At 38.3% G+C, this 16,889-nt stretch overlaps 1 protein-coding gene across 1 annotated transcript in view; it reads right to left on the reverse strand.

Moving 5' to 3' along the window:
* The window catches only part of LEKR1 (leucine, glutamate and lysine rich 1), a 210,219-nt gene that overhangs the window by 72,053 nt on the left and 121,277 nt on the right, over window positions 1-16,889 (reverse strand). The window contains exons 7-8 of the mRNA XM_043473929.1: window positions 13,838-13,919; window positions 12-89 (exon numbers count right to left, since the gene is read on the reverse strand). Of these exons, the coding sequence (XP_043329864.1) occupies window positions 12-89; window positions 13,838-13,919 (160 nt within the window). The remainder of the gene's footprint in view (window positions 1-11; window positions 90-13,837; window positions 13,920-16,889) is intronic.

A 16,889-nucleotide genomic window follows, 5' to 3' on the forward strand; every position in this document is an offset into this window, starting at 1 on the left:
GCAATGTGTACCGTGAGTCAGAGATAATGGATTCAAACTTCAGTTTTCTAAGTTCTCTTTGACACTCATCAGCTTCATTAGATTTATTCCTAAAATAATACAAAATAGGTTCAAATATTTTATTTCAAAATAGTTAAAGTGAAAATGTTTCCCCTTTTGTTAAGATACATTTTTCCTTTATTACTTTTCTTATCTTTACATTCTACTTGTTACAGACACAGATTTCCTTAAAATTAGAATACATACTCAAAGGGTTTCTGTTTGCCAAAAATACCTTAATTTGTTAGTCCAACTATATGTGTTTTTCTATATCATTATTTTATTTATCCATTAAAAATTTCTTAGCTTCTTTATATTACCATTTCTTTAAAGAAATAAATATTCAGTCCATTTCTGTACCGGCCAAGTAATCTCCTATCAGGCAGAACTGCATTTAAATAAAATGTCTAAACGTTAGACAACATTAAAAGGGGTAAGAAAAGAAAAACCCCTATGCGCAAGTGACCAAAAGCAGGACAATTCTGGAGGAAAGCTGATACTTCCAATGAGGTGACAGACATGGGGTCAGGTTTTTGGTTTTTGTTTTTAAATGATGTTAAGCCTGAGGGCAGACCCCAAACTGCACCATACAGGAGAACCAAAATCCAAATAGAAAACTCACAGTCATTCTGGCTTGAAGAACTACAGGGCAGTGTCTGAGGACAACCACAGCTGCTGGGAGGTAAAGAGTGAACCCCTGAATGGGAGCGACCTGGAGAGAGGGAATCCCAGATACTGCATATAAACTCTGCCTATATGTCTGGCTGAGCCCTGAACTACAGGTGACCTGGTGAAGACTCCAAGCAGCCTAATTAAAGATGAAAGAACTGAACTGAGAGTTGAGCTGTTGCCATAGAAACAGAGTTGTGGTTTTAGGCCAACCAAATTAATTGCCTATTTAAAGCCACACAGCCCCTTCCCCACCACCACATCAACAGTATTTGGAGAAATAGAACCTAAAATTTCTGTAACATAACATTCACGAAGTTCAGAATATTAAAAAAAAAAAAATTACTCAACATAGGAAGAAACAGAAAAGCAGGACCTATTCTAAAGAGAAAAGACTGTTAAAAGGGACTGACTCTGAGATGACCCACATATTGAAATTAGCAGACAAGGACTTTTGAAGGCACTGTTATAATTCTGCTTGAAGACATAAAGGAAAATCTAGTTCTTGAAAAGATAAAAAAATCTCAGCAGAGAAATAAAAACCATTAAAAACAACAAAATGAGTTAGGGAGTCTGAGATGGACATGTACACACTGCTATATATAAATGAATAACCAACAAGAGCCTACTGAATAGCACAGGGAACTCTGTTCTCTATTATACGGCGGCCTGGATGAGAGGGGAGTTTAGGGGAGAATAGATACATGTATATGTTTGGCTGAGTTGCTCTGCTGTGGACTTTAAACTATCATAACATTGTTAATTGACTATACTTCAATATACAACAAAAAGTTAAAAGAAATGAAAAAAAATTTTTAAAGAATGAAATGGAAATTCTAAAAAAAAATATTTGTCTTGATCTTATATGACTGGGTTTGTAATAATATTCAAAAAGTTAACATATTAAGAAAGATTAATATTCTAGTTTGTTTGTATAGGCTTCTCATTAATAACATATGAATATACTTTAAAATAGCTTTATAAGCTATTTTAATAAGTTTATGAATGTACAAAGAAATATGTTAGATTATTAATGGGTTTGCCCTACTTGCAGAGTAACTTTAATTCCTAATATACAATGAACATGAACAGCATTCATTTACTTTTATTCATTTATTTTCTTTTTTACTGTAAAATATGATAAAATTGTAAGCTGCAGAAAATTATGTGAACAATTTATATAATGAATTATTATGAGGAAACTAATTACTAGCATCCAGGTAAAAAAATAAAACCTCATCAGCTAGCTTAGAAGCTTCATACCCTCGACCCAATCATAGTCAACTCCCTCTCTCCTAAATTGGTCATTCTTGAAAATTTTTTGGTAATCACTTTGATTTTCTTTGGAGTTGTATTGCCCAAATTTTATCCCTAAATACTATACTTTAATTCTTTTTCTTTTCATAAAAAATTTTTTTTAGAATATGTTTCTTTTATTATCTACTTTTTGTAAAATAGCTTGTTTAAGTATTACAGTAACATACAACTGTTGCTGTTCAGTCACTCAGCCATGTCGGACTCATTTTGACCCCATGGACTACAGCACGCCAAGTCCTTCCTGTCCTTCACCATCTTCCAGAGCTTGCTCAAACTCGTGTCCATTGAGTTGGTGATGCCATCCAATCATCATTCTCTGTCATCCTCTTCTCCTCCTGCCTTCAGTCGTTCCCAGAATCAGGGTCTCTTCCAATGAGTTGGCTCTTAGGATCAGACGGTCAAAGTACTAGAGCTTCAGCATCAGAATCAGTCCTTCCAATGAATATTCAGGATTGATTTCCTTTAAAATTGACTGGTTGGATCTCCTCGCAGTCCAAGGGACTCTCAAGAGTCTTCTCCAACACCACAGTTCAAAAGCATCAATTCTTTGGCACTCAGCCTTCTTTATGGTCCAACTCTCACATCCATACACGACTACTGGAAATTACAGCTTTGACTAGACAGACTTTTGTTGGCAAAGTAATGTCTCTGCTTTTTAATATGCTATCCAGGTTTGTCATAGCTTTTCTTCCAAGGAGCAAACGTCTTTTAATTTCATGGCTACAGTCACCATCTGCAGTGATTTTGGAGCCCAAGAAAATAAAGTCTCTCACTGTTTCCACTGTTTCCCTGTCTATTTGCCATGGAGTGATGGGACTGGATGCCATGATCTTAGTTTTTTGAATGCTGAGTTTTAAGCCAGCTTTTTCACTCTCCTCTTTCACTTTCATCAACAGGCTCTTTATACAGCCTTGATGTACTCCTTTCCTAATTTGGAGCCAGTCCATTGTTCCATTCCAGTTCTAACTGTTGCTTCCTGACCTGCATACATATTTCTCAGGAGATAGGTCAGGTGGTCTGGTGTTCCCAACTCTTTAAGAATTTCCCCCAGTTTGTTATGATCTACACAGTCAAAGGCTTTAGTGTAGTCCATGAAGCGGATGTTTTCCTGGAATTCTCTTGCCTTTTCTATGATCCAACAGATGTTGGCAATTTGATCCCTGGTTCCTCTGCCTTTTCTAAATCCCGCTTGATCATCTGGAAGCTCTCAGTTCACATACTGTTGAAGCCTACCTTGGAGAATTTTGAGCATTACTTTTCTAGCATGTGAAATAAGTACAATTGTGTGGTGGTTCGAACATTCTTTGGCACTGCCTTTCTTTGGGATTGGAATGAAAACTGACTTTTTCCAGCCCTGTGGCCACTGCTGAGTTTTTCAAATTTGCTAGCAAATTGAGTGCCACACTTTCACAGCATCATCTTTTAGGATTTGAAATAGCTCAGCTAGAATCCCGTCACCTCCATTAGCTTTGTTCATAGTGATGCTTCCTAAGGTCTGCTTGACTTCACGCTCCAGGACATCTGACTGTAGCTGAGTGATCACAGAACACTCAGTAACATAACACACGATGCTGTGCTTAGCTGCTCAGTCGTGTCCAACTCTCTGTGACCCCATGGGCTGTAGCCCACCAGGCTCCTCTGGCCATGGGATTCTTCAGGCAAAAATACTGGAGTTGGTTGCCATGCCCTCCTCCAGGGAATCTTCCCAACCCAAGGATCACGCTCAAGTCAACTGCATTGTGGGTGGATTCTTTACCAGCTGAATCACCAGGAAAGCCCAAGAACATTGGAGTGGGTAGCCTATCCCTTCTCCAGAAGATCTTCCCGACCCAGGAATTGAATCGGGGTCTCCTGCATTGCAGGTGGATTCTTTAACAGCTGAGCTACCAGGGAAGCCCGTAATATACAATAAACTCACACAATTTGAAAGATTTGACATATGTATAAAAACTATCACTAGAATCAAGTAGCACTTGAGCATACTTAGAGCCTAGATACTGGTCTCTAATACCATTCCCACTCAAAGGAACCAGGACTGCTCAGAGAAACAGCTGATTCCAAGGCTGGGGCACAGTAGGTATTCCTGAAACAATTTGTTATAATGAAAGTAAAGTGAAGTCACTCAGTGTCCGACTCTTTGCGACTCCATGGACTGTAGCCTACCAGGCTCCTCAGTCCATGGAATTTTCCAGGCAAGAGTACTAGATTGGGTGCCACTTCCTTCTCCAGGGGATCTTCCCAACCCAGGGATCGAACCCAGGTCTCCCGCACTGCAGGCAGACGCTTTACCGTCTGAGTCACCAGGGAAGCAATGAAACTAAGGAAGTACTTATAAAAGATGATGGGAATGTGTTCCAGCATTGTAAGAATCAGCTTGAAGGGGCCCCCACTAGCTAACTTGTGTGCCAAAGTAATTAAGTACAGTAATGATTGGTGAACCATTGAACAAAATAAAGTTCAGGAATCCATACCAATAATTGATAAATAATGGGAAGAGGGAGGTTCTTATTTAAAGTAGAATGAAGAGGGATCACTAATAAATGAGGAGGGAGATCTGGAGTTGGAAAAATCATCTAACAACAACTGGATAAGGACTGGATGAGGCAAAAATCATTTATGGATAAATGCTGATGAAAATCGGAGCATGTGTATGTATTTAAAGTGTCCCTTATAGACTGTTTACTGGTTGAAACAGAACAAAAACCCTCAGCAATAACCTTCAGTGAAAGAACTAAGTTCTACTTTGACCAGGTGATCAAAATTAACATCACCAGTGAAAAGCAGATGCTCATGTGCCTCCAGCTGTGATGCCCTGAGAAGTGCTTGTGCTCACCTATGAGGTTTGCTGGCTGAGAGTACATATCCTTAATCCAATCAAGAGGAAAATACAAAATGGAAAAAACTTTATTTAAAAAAAGTATGAAGGGTTCTACATTCTTCCAAATTGTCCATGTCATAAAAAGATATAGCCATTTGAAAACTAAGTGTATTATGCAATGACATGGGAAAATATCCAGGATATATTACTAAGTGAAAATGTTTAAAAGATGCATTACTTTGAAAAATGGACTACAAGGATATATTAAAATATAAAGATGATTTTTTTTTTTGTATTTCTGTATTTCCTAAGTTTTATGCATTTACTTTGAAATCAAACAAAAATGTTCCTTTTAGAAATGCTTTGAGACTCAGCAGCCCTAACCACAGCTTTCACTCTACGTTCAGACTCATACACTTTTCTGAAACTAGAGGCAGGGACAGCAGAACTATTGTAAGTGGTTATTTTTACTATGTGGACAATTAATTTTGGCTGCAATTTGGAAAAAAGCTCCCTGGGGAGTCTACCATCCCAAGAGCTCTCTTCACTGTGGTCACCTCCCACCCCCATGCCACTCTTTGTATGGTCTGCCCTTCACTGCCCAATTGTTATCTTCACCTTCATTAGAATGGGAGGAATTGGAAGGAATAGAAAGAATGCCTACATCTCTTTAAACACACATTCCTTCTTTTACTCTCAACAAATAGTGTTAATCCTTTCTCTTCAACTGCTTTGAATAAGCCTAAGGAAAGGCCCCTGCTGCGCCTGCCAATCAAAGCAAAGGAAATAGGATAGAATAATTGGATATTTTCCTCTAATTTGAAAGGCAAGGGTCTTACGTTCCACTCGTTTATGTGAAATAGCTATTCTTAAACTGCTTTCTTGATATTTCCACTCTGTGTCCAAAAGGCATCTCAAATCTAACAGATCAAAAGCATTGTTTTCTATTTCCCTCACCCCTATATCTATTTCTTTTACAGATTCCCCCACTTCAATAAATGGCACCAACACATGATGATACTAATAGTAACACCTTACATATCTCACACTACCCTCAAACCAGCCCTTGTTCAGCCCTTGTTACAGTAGAGGAAACTGAGAACAGAGGTAAGTAATGTGCCGAAGGTGACATAACCACTAAGTAGTACTGCTAGGACATGAACCCCAGCAGGCTCCATCTGGCTTCTAGGCTGTTAGTCACTGTACTCTATTGCCTCTCACCTGTCTACCCAGAGGCTGAAAAGCCCCAAACCTCATTCTTTATTATTTCCTTTCTTTTCCAGTCCTCTTGCTCCCCAACCATATCCACTCCATCAGTAAATCCTGTTAGATTGATTCCTGGCCTCTATTTCTTTCCAATTCCATGCTAGCCCGACACTAACCCAGCCACTCCTTACTTGCATGAATGCACAACCTCATCTCCCTGATCATTCTTGCATATTCATTTCAGTCCATTTTCCATGTAATAGCCATCAACCTTATAAAACAAATCAGATCAATTCACTCTCTTGCCAACCGCCCCAATAGTTTCCCTCTGCAAAAATCCAAAATCCAAAATAGACTTTGGACACAATGGTATATTCATTTCTTATTGCTGCTGTAACAAATCACCATAAATGTAGGGGTTTCAGTTCCGTTCAGACGCTCAATTGTATCCGACTCCTTGCGACCCCATGAACTGCAGCACGCCAGGCCTCCCTGTCCATCACCAGCTCCCAGAGTCCACCCAAACTCATGTCCATTGAGTTGGTGATGCCATCCAACCATCTCATCCTCTGTTGTCTCCTTCTCCCCCTGCCTTCAATCTTTCCCAGCATCAGGGTCTTTTCAAATGAGTCAGTTCTTTGCATCAGGTGACCAAAGTATTGGAGTTTCAGCTTCAACATCAGTCCTACCAATGAACACCCAGGACTGATCTCCTTTAGGATGGACTGGTTGGATCTCCTTGCAGTCCAAGGGACTCTCAAGAGTCTTCTCCAACACCACAGTTCAAAAGCATCAATTCTTTGGCACTCAGCTTTCTTTATAGTCCAACCCTCACGTCCATACATGACCACTGGAAAAATCATAGCCTTGACTAGACGGACCTTTGTTATCAAAGTAATGTCTCAGCTTTTTAATATTCTGTCTAGGTTGGTCATAACGTTCCTTCTAAGGAGCAAGCGTCTTTTAATTTCATGGCTGCAATCACCATCCACAATGATTTTGGAGCCCAGAAAAATGAAATCAGCCAGTTTCCACTGTTTCCCCATCTATTTGCCATGAAGTGATGGGACCAGATCTTAGTTTTCTGAATGTTGAGCTGTAAGCCAACTTTTTCACTCTCTTCTTTCACTTTCATGAAGAGGCTCTTTAGTTCTTATTCACTTTCTGCCAGAAGGGTGGTGTCATCTGCATATCTGAGATTATTGATATTTCTCCCGGCAATCTTGATTGCAGCTTGTGCTTCCTCCAGCCCAGCATTTCTCATGATGTGCTCTGCATATAAGTTAAATAAGCAGGGTGACAATATACAGCCTTGATGTACTCCTTTTCCTATTTGGAACCAGCCTATTGTTCCATGTCCAGTTCTAACTGTTGCTTCCTGACCTGCATACAGGTTTCTCAAGAGCCAGGTCAGGTGGTCTGGTATTCCCATCTCTTGAAGAATTTCCCACAGTTTATTGTGATCCAAACTGTCAAAGGCTTTGGCATAATCAATAAAGTAGAAATAGATGTTTTTCTGGAACTCTCTTGCTTTTTTGATGATCCAGCAGATGTTGGCAATTTGATCTCTGGTTCTTTTGCCTTTTCTAAATCCAGCTTGAACATCTGGAAGTTCACGGTTCAGGTATTGCTGAAGCCTGGCTTGGAGAATTTTGAGCATTACTTTACTAGCGTGTGAGATGAGTGCAATTGTGCGGTAGTTTGAGCATTCTTTGGCATTGCCTTTCTTTGGGACTGGGAAGAAAACTGACCTTTTCCAGTTCTGTGGCCATTGCTGAGTTTTCCAAATTTGCTGACATGTTGAGTGCAGCATTTTTACGGCATCATCTTTTAGGATTTGAAATAGCTCAGCTGGAATTCCATCACCTCCATTAGCTTTGTTCGTAGTGATGCTTCCTAAGGCCCACTTGACTTCACATTCCAGGACGTCTGGCTCTAGGTGAGTGATCACAGCTTTGTGATTCTTGCCACCTCTTCTTAGTATCTTCTGCTTCTGTTAGGTCCATACCATTTCTGTCCTTTATTGAGCCCATCTTTGCATGAAATGTTCCCTTGGTATCTCTAATTTTCTTGAAGAGATCTATAGTCTTTCCCATTCTATTATTTTCCTCTATTTCTTTGCACTGATCACTGAGGAAGGCTTTCTTATCTCTCCTTGCTATTCTTTGGAACTCTGCATTCAAATGGTAATATCTTTCCTTTGCTTTTCACAGCTATTTGTAAGGCCTCCTCAGACAGCCATTTTGCTTTCTTGCCTTTCTTTTTCTTGGGGATGGTCTTGCTCCCTGTCTCCTCTACAGTGTCACGAACTTCTGCCCATAGCTCATCAGGCACTTTGTCTATCAGATCTAATCCCTTAAATCTATTTCTCACTTCCACAATATAATCATAAGGGATTTGATTTAGGTCATACCTGAATGGTCTAGTGGTTTTCCCTAACTTTCTTCAATTCAAGTCTGAATCTGGCAATAAGGAGTTCATGATCTGAGCCATAGTCAGCTCCCAGTCTTGTTTTTGCTGACTGTATAGCTTCTCTATCTTTGGCTGCAAAGAATATAATCAGCCTGATTTCAGTGTTGTCCATCCGCTGGTGTCCATGTGTAGAGTCTTCTCTTATGTTGTTAGAAGAGGGTGTTTGCTGTGACCAGTGCATTTTCTTGGCAAAACTCTATTAGTCTTTGCCCTGCTTCATTCTGTATTCCGAGGACAATTTTGCCTGTTACTCCAGGTGTTTCTTGACTTCCTACTTTTGCATTCCAGTCCCCTAGAATGAAAAGGACATCTTTTTTGGGTGTTAGTTCTAAAAGGTCTTGTAGGTCTTCATCGAACTGTTCAACTTCAACTTCTTCAGCATTACTGGTCGGGGCATAGACTTGTATTACTGTGATATTGAATGGTTTGCCTTGGAAACGAACAGAGATCATTCTCTTGTTTTTAGGTTGCATTTAGGACCCTTTTGTTGACTATGATGGCTACTCCATTTCTTCTAAGGGATTCCTGCCCACAGTAGTAGATATAATGGTCATCTGAGTTAAATTCACCCATTCCAGTCCATTTTAGTTCCATTTAGGAAAATCAGGAGAACATTATATCTCAGAAGGCAATAATAATGTTCCTAGATCACCTCAACTGTGTGAAATGTTGCTCTTATTTGGTCAAGTAAGAGCTTTATAAATGAGAAATTCATGCTGGTCATGGCTGATTATTGCTTACAATCATTAGTTAAATGAGGAGGAGGTGGCTGCTAATAAAATTGAAGTATAAGTAGGTTACAAAGGTCCTCAAAGTAGAAAGCATATTTTATATAAGCATTTTAGACATATTCACCAGTAACTGATAAAATCATTTTAAGTGATAAATCATTTTAAGTGAATTTTGTTCTTTTCATTACATATGTGAAAACGAATACATTCACACTGCAACCTATTTAAGCAATATATAAGTATATAGAGTAAAACATATATATAGAGTACAACAAGAGTCTCTGCATACCTCTGAGTCTCACTTCCAGAAGAAGCTATTGCAATTCTACCAATCATTTATTCAATGAATTTGAATCCATATATATTTTTATGTATCTTCATATACATTTTTTAACATGAGTGGAGTCATTTTTCTAATCATATTTTTGATTTCTAAAATTCCTAATAGCTTCTTTTGTTTAACAGGCTGTTATTCTTTCATGGTTACAATCCTGGATGTACTTTGAAGGATAGTCTAACTTTAAAAATTTGTCTTAACATCTTCTGTTTGCTATTTAACAATTTCTCCTTGTGTTAAAATTTTCTTGTGTGAATTCAGAGCCATCTGCAACAAGGCTGGGGGGAGGTTTTTCTCACATACCTGGTAATCTTTGGTTGGGTGTTTACCCTAAGCCTAAATTTCTATGTCTTCTCATCTGCTTTGCTGTTTATTGTTGCCTAGACTGTTTTTAAAGGTTGTGATGAAGGGGCAGAGTATGCTGGGGGCACTGGAAGTTTGTCTTAGGATGTGGGAACCCTGGGCTCTCCTGGGGTTCAGTAGCTGCCAGGGTCCTCAGCTCCAATCCTCACACTCATTGCTTTATTCTGGGTACAGATGCCTTGCAAAAGCTGCTTCACATAGGAACTGTTGATTGGGGGAGAGGTGTCTTGGTGAGGGGCCATGGCTTAAATGTTCCAAATATGATTCCTCAGAGTAGGTTTCATTGGATCACTTAAATCAGAATCGTGTGTGTGTGTGTGTACGGGGTGTTTTAAATGCAGATTGCTCAGAGACATCCCAAGCCGCAAAGTAAAACCAGAATATCTGTGGGAATGGAGCCCAGACACTGATCCTAGGACTGGGTCTGTGGGGGAGGTCATACTGTAACACACAGTTTCAATAAACTCCCCAGGATTCTTCTGTAGACTGGAGTTGGAGAATCCCTGTTATGATGATTTGCGAGATCCCACTCCCTTCTGTTTGTGTTAACTGATTGCAAGTGAGTCCTGCCTATCACATGCCCACCACACAATCACTTTTCATCTAGTTTATTCCTCTGTAGAGTTGACTCTTTTTATTGTCCTTCCTATGTCTTTCCTTTTAGGAATTCCTAAAAATTTCTCACCTTTTATAACAGTCTTTCTTGTTAGTCTTATTTACCTAACTTATCCTACATACATATATATAAAACAGAAGTGTATTTCCTCATTCTCTTTATATATACATACAGTTATATATGTTAAAACTAATAAAGTTGCATTTGACAGCATCCATATTTTTTATTACTTTAGGGAGGTCTTCCCTAAATTAATCTAGATGTGACATGAAATTTGTAGAAAATGTCATTACTTTTCAGAGCATCACTAACACTCTACTTCTTTAGTAAACATTACTGGTTACCTTCTGGACATGTACTATAGCTTTCTTCACAGCCATCAGAGCCCCATTATCATCTGTTCTCAGGACAAATTCTGCTTGACCTAACTCTGGTAGTCCTGCTGCCCCTGCCAGTGATTCATTTAGGAGAGGGTTGTAAAGGGTTCCAGCCAAGAGATGTAATGAGAGGGCTATTTGGCAGCTTCTGGGAAATTCTTATCTCACTTCTAAGGAGACTCTAGAAAAACAGGCCCTTCCGGCCCCTGGGGTGGTTATATTTGGATGTGGTACCTGGACCTGCAGCCATTTCATGATGTTAGGAGACTTAGCCTTGGGGTGAAGCCAGTGCTGAGGGCAGCAGAATGGAGACAGAAAGAACATCCAGATCCTTAGTGACGTTGTTGAGTCAGTGGATTGACTAAACTTGAAACCCCTCTACCTCCGTTACTCATAGCTCAAAGCATCTTAAGTGATGAAATCTCTATTTTCAAATATGTAACAAGTTCTTCTAAACCTTGGAAAATATTTCCTTATACATCTTAGGGAGAAAAGAACCTCAGCTCATCCATTTAAAAACTGCCGTTTCCCATAAATAAAAATCCACAAAATTTATATCCAAACATTTAAAAATTTTTAAACAAAAAAATTATATTAAGTTGGATAGGTGAAACTCATTCCTGTACCCACCCACCACCCCACACATAAAGAGCAGGAATTTAATTTTTTTAAAAATATGATTTCATAGTGCCTTCCAATTTTTGGAAGTTCAAACATGTTTGAGTATGTAGAGCAAATCTCAAATTTATTAAGAAATTGTATGTCTGAATTTTTGAGTGTATTATTTTGACTTCAAACTGAATTTATCATAAAACAATGGCCAAGTTAAAAACTTGGTTTTAACCTTTTAATAAAATAGTTTTTAAATACTATTGGAGACTTACTGAGCTCTGAGTGCCTTAAGCTGTCCCAGACCCTGATCCCAAACACCCAACCTACTCAACTTCATCCTGTTTGTGAAGGAGCATAGACGGAGAAGAGATGGAAGAGGTAGGTATGGGCAGCACAGAGAAAGGTCTCTAGCAGTTGGGACCATTTAAGTGGCTCTATCTTTTGTAACTCAAGTTTTCTAAAAGTGGTTACTTTGCTCATTTTCTAATTTTAAGAAGTTCTCATATAGGAAGAACCAGGTTTGTTATAAACTGAAACAACAGCATCAGCATTTTTGCAGTGATTTCCTCCAGGTAATTCATTTGATAGACTTTAGTGATGTAGTATTTTCTCCCTCCAACTTCAGTCTCCTTTGACTCTCATCATTTCTCAGCACTCATATTATAAATTATATTAAAAATATAACTAACAAAAAAAATCACAAGGCATGTATTAATATTAAATGGGCTGTGGCCAGACTTGGCAGCCTTCCAAGTGGTCAGAATCCTCTTCCCTGATGTTACTAGAGGGTGGAAACTAATGCTTCTTTACTGGCAATTCCCATCTTGCTTCTCTTTTTCATGTTTCTTTCATCAGAAAGTTCCTCGCTGGGCCCAGTGAGTCATGCTAGTACCACTTGTCCTCTCATTCCTTCAACCCCAGCCATCATACACAGAGAATTGAACTATTATTTACTGCAATATTGACCACAGTGTTGTAAATCATGAATATTTGGTTTTAACTTTTGAAAATAAATTATTTTGCTGCAAATAGTCAAAGTATACATTAATTTGATAGAGTATTTTTAAAATTTGTTCTTCCTTATTAAGAATTTTGTTGAACACATTTTTCTTAGGAGTAGTTCAAGGTCAACACAACATTCAGTTGCTAAGCATTCTAAATATTTATATTTCTTATGAGGCTCATCCTTCTAAAATATAGGAACTGAAAACCAAAGCTACCAGTTCATATACCACAAAGAAAAAAATTTACTTACGTTTCAAAGATTATATAAATTCTTTTTGTAATTATAGATGTTCTATATTTATACTATGGGCTTCCCCGATGGCTCAGCTGTAAAGAATCTGCCTGCAATGTAGGAGATGTAGGAGATGCAGGCTCAGTCCCTAGGTTGGGAAGATTCCCTGGAGGAGGAAATTGCAACTCACTCCAGTTTTGCCTGAAAATCCCATGGACAAAGGAGCCTAGTAGGCTACAGTCTAAAGAGTTGGAAAGAGTTGGACATGACTGAGCAACCGAACACAAATATTTACACTATAATATTTGAAATTTCTGAAATAAAATCATTTTAAAAAGAAATATTGTTCTGGATATTTTACAAAGGCATTGTCTTATCATTTGTTTTCCAACATTTTCTTTCTCACTTATGTAATGCACAAGCACTCCAGAATTTCAAAGATACTCAATGGCACCCCACTCCAGTACTCTTGCCTGGAAAATCCCATGGACGGAGGAGCCTGGTAGGCTGCAGTCCATGGGGTTGCGAAGAGTCGGACACGACTGAGCGATTTCACTTTCACTTTTCACTTGCATGCATTGAAGAAGGAAATGGCAACCCACTCCAGTGTTCTTGCCTGGAGAATTCCAGGGACGGGGAAGCCTGGTGGGCTGCCATCTATGGGGTTGCACAGAGTTGGACACAACTGAAGCGACTTAGCACCAGCAGCAACTGTCTTTTTGAATCTAAAATTGATAGTTTCAAGAAACAACTTCAATGTTGTTTCTTCCAGGCAGATAATAAATAGATGAAAAGAGAAAAATTTAGAGAATATTAAGTTACTACATTTGAATAAACAGGGAAACCTTTAATACTTTTCCCTGGATAGGTAAAGAAACATTTCATGTATTTAAAAACATGTACAGGTCCTTCAATATAAGCCAGAAAAGTGAGAAAAATAGCAGTAGACCATACCCACACAACCAAATTACTGTCCCGAGTCACAGAGAATACATGAGGGTCTTTCTAAATTCTTGTAGGTTGTTCAATATTCACCATCTTACATGAGCTTTTCTTTATATTTGTCCATCTCAGTCACTGCCTTCTGAAGTTTTAGCCCAAGTGCTTCTACTTGACACTGTAAATCTGGAATGACATAATATATTCTTCTGATTAGTACATTTTAAGTATCCAGATATTTTTATAGGAGAAAAACACATTCTTCTAGAGTTGCCACTCAGCTCCTGAAGAATAATGCAGTTGTTTATTCCATTTTACTTGGATCACCATATGTAGCTCATCTGTACTCTGAAACCCAACAGAATTACTGGGTTTTGATAGACTCCATTTATTAGCTTCTTTCTGCCCCTAACATCATGCTAATTTTCAAACAGCTAATTGGCTAAATTTTGCTAATGTTTTCAAAGGCAATTTATGTTGCAGCACACATACGAATTTTTGATCATGTGACTCACTTCTGAAACACTTGACTGCCTGAACTTACTCATGCGATCTGGAACTGAGAAGTATTGCTGAGGCCTCTCAGTAAGAACCTAAATAGATAAACCATGTGCAAGGCTTCTGGTAAAGACTCTGTTAACTCTGGGTAGCATCTAATAGGCATTTTAATGACTTCCAAAGCCAAGAAAATACAAGCAGGAAATTGGCTTCCATAGAGTCTTGAACTGGGGAATTCAAGTAATGTTTGAAGAAGATTATTCAGGGAGCCACATCTCACATGTATGGATATAGAACTGAAACTAGAGCAGAAAGAACATATGGCTTGAATGATTTGAGTCCCACCAATAGCCTGTGTGTGTGGACTAAGGCCTGAACCCTACACTCAATAACAGCCCTCATTGGTATTCTTTTTGGATATAAGGTGGAAAACAAATTTACATGGGTGGACTAAATGATTTCTATGAAGAAAATAATTTAAAATACTGGAATTTCTAAAATTTCTGTTACATCTATTCACGTGTTTTAATCACATATTTTAATAGTAAACTTTAAAATCTTTAAAGTTGTTCAGTCACCCAGTCATGTCCAACTCTTTGAGACCCCATGAACTGCAGCACACCAGACCTCCCTGTCCCTTACCATCTTCTGAAGTTTGCCCAAGTTCACGTCCATTGCATTGGTGATGCCATCCAGCCATCTCATCCTCTGACACCCTCTTCTCCTTCTGCTTTCAGTCTTTCCCAGCACCAGAGACTTTTCCAGTGAGTCAGCTGTTCATATCAGGTGACCAAAATACTGGAGCTTCAGCTTCAGCATCAATCCTTCCCATGAGTATTCAGGGTTTTTTTTTTTTTTTTTCCCTTCAGATTGACTGGTGAGTCAGCTGTTCATATCAGGTGACCAAAATACTGGAGCTTCAGCTTCAGCATCAATCCTTCCCATGAGTATTCAGGGTTGGTTTTTTTTTTTTTTTCCCCCTTCAGATTGACTGGTGATCTTGCTGTCCAAGGGACTCTCAGGAGTCTTCTCCAGTTCGAAGGCATCAATTCTTTGGTGCTCTGCCTTCTCTATGGTTCAACTCTCACAACCATATGTGACCACTGGGAAGACTATAGTCTTGACTATATGGACCTTTGTCGGCAGGGTAATGTCTCTGCTTTTCAGCACACTGTCTAGGCTTGTCATAGCTTTCCTGCCGAGATGCGATTGTCTTCTGATTTCATGGCTGCAGTCACTATCCGCACTGATTTTAGAGCCCAAGAAGAAATATCACTACTTCCTCCTTTTCCCTTATGTTTGCCATGAAGTAATGGGACAAGATACCATGATCTTAGTTGTTTTAATATTTAGTTTTAAGCTGGTTCTTTCACTCTCCTCCTTCACCTTCATCAAGAGGCTCTTCAGTTCCTCTTCACTTTCCCATTAGAGTGGTATCATCCACATATCTGAGGTTGTTGATGTTTCTCCTGCTTATCTTGAATCTAGCTTATGCATCTATACAAATATATAACATTCTATATGTATCTTTAATCTGCCTTCTTAACTTTGTTTTATGAAGATAAGCCAGTTCCTTAAATCAGAAAATAAATTCACTCTAAACAACTGTTTTAATTAGAATTCACTACATATTGGTATAAATTTTTATGTTTATTCAGCATGTTCACATATATTAATATTATCCCTCAAACTGCCACATAAATGCAAATAGCCCCACTTTTCAGGTAGTGAAAAATGAGATCTTTGATTATCTTGCCTAGTATCTTACAGTGAGTAAATGCTTTAGCCAGCAGTCAAACTGACAGGATTTTAAACTTGGGTATGGGGATCTGAGTACAGCTCCTTATTTAAATAAATAATTCAACATGGACTTGATAGATAGTATTTGTGTGGTATACCTTTTCCACTTACCGAGTGATATCATTATATGAGGGAAAAGATAAAATAACATACACATAGAGAGTTTAGTTTTGAGTGTAATCTTTTGAAACAAGACAATCTCTAATGAATATGCATAATGTGTTACTTTATTATTAAAAACATGTGGGCTTACAGAGGGTTCTATTCACACAGGCACAGCTAAAACATTTCTGCCCATCCTCTGAAGAATAAGGAGGGAAGTTGACATTTGTTGATGGTATACTGTTCCAGGTGCTATGCAGGATGCTCTCTCCTACATCATGTAATTCATAGTCACAACTATCATGAAAAACAGATATACATTTTATTTTTACCAGAAATTTCTAAGAATCAGAGTAATTAACTAACTTATAAAAAGTCACAGAGCTATTTACAAGTGATCCTGTGATCCAACTGAGGTTGGCTTCATCCCAAAGTCTTGATCTTTCTCTCTTACATGGACTGTCAAAAATATAAAAACTTCAAGGTGATATGATATTTGTCCATGAAAATGTGGTCAGTATGGCCATATGTTTGTTTAGCACATCCTAGAATCTTTAAAGAGGTATATCTAAGGTAAATGAAAAACATTATCTATTACTACATAAAATAGGTACTAAATTAGTGTAATGTCCAATTCCAAGAGGTGATTTAGATTTTAATTTTTGAAAGTTTAAAAGCTAATATAATTAATGAAAGTCATTAAGACAAATACAGTATCATTGTGACTGCCTACAGTACTGATGTGTCTGACTCTTT

Source organism: Cervus canadensis, chromosome 7 (genome assembly GCF_019320065.1).
Source record: "Cervus canadensis isolate Bull #8, Minnesota chromosome 7, ASM1932006v1, whole genome shotgun sequence".
In the NCBI taxonomy this organism is placed as follows: Eukaryota; Metazoa; Chordata; class Mammalia; order Artiodactyla; family Cervidae; genus Cervus; species Cervus canadensis.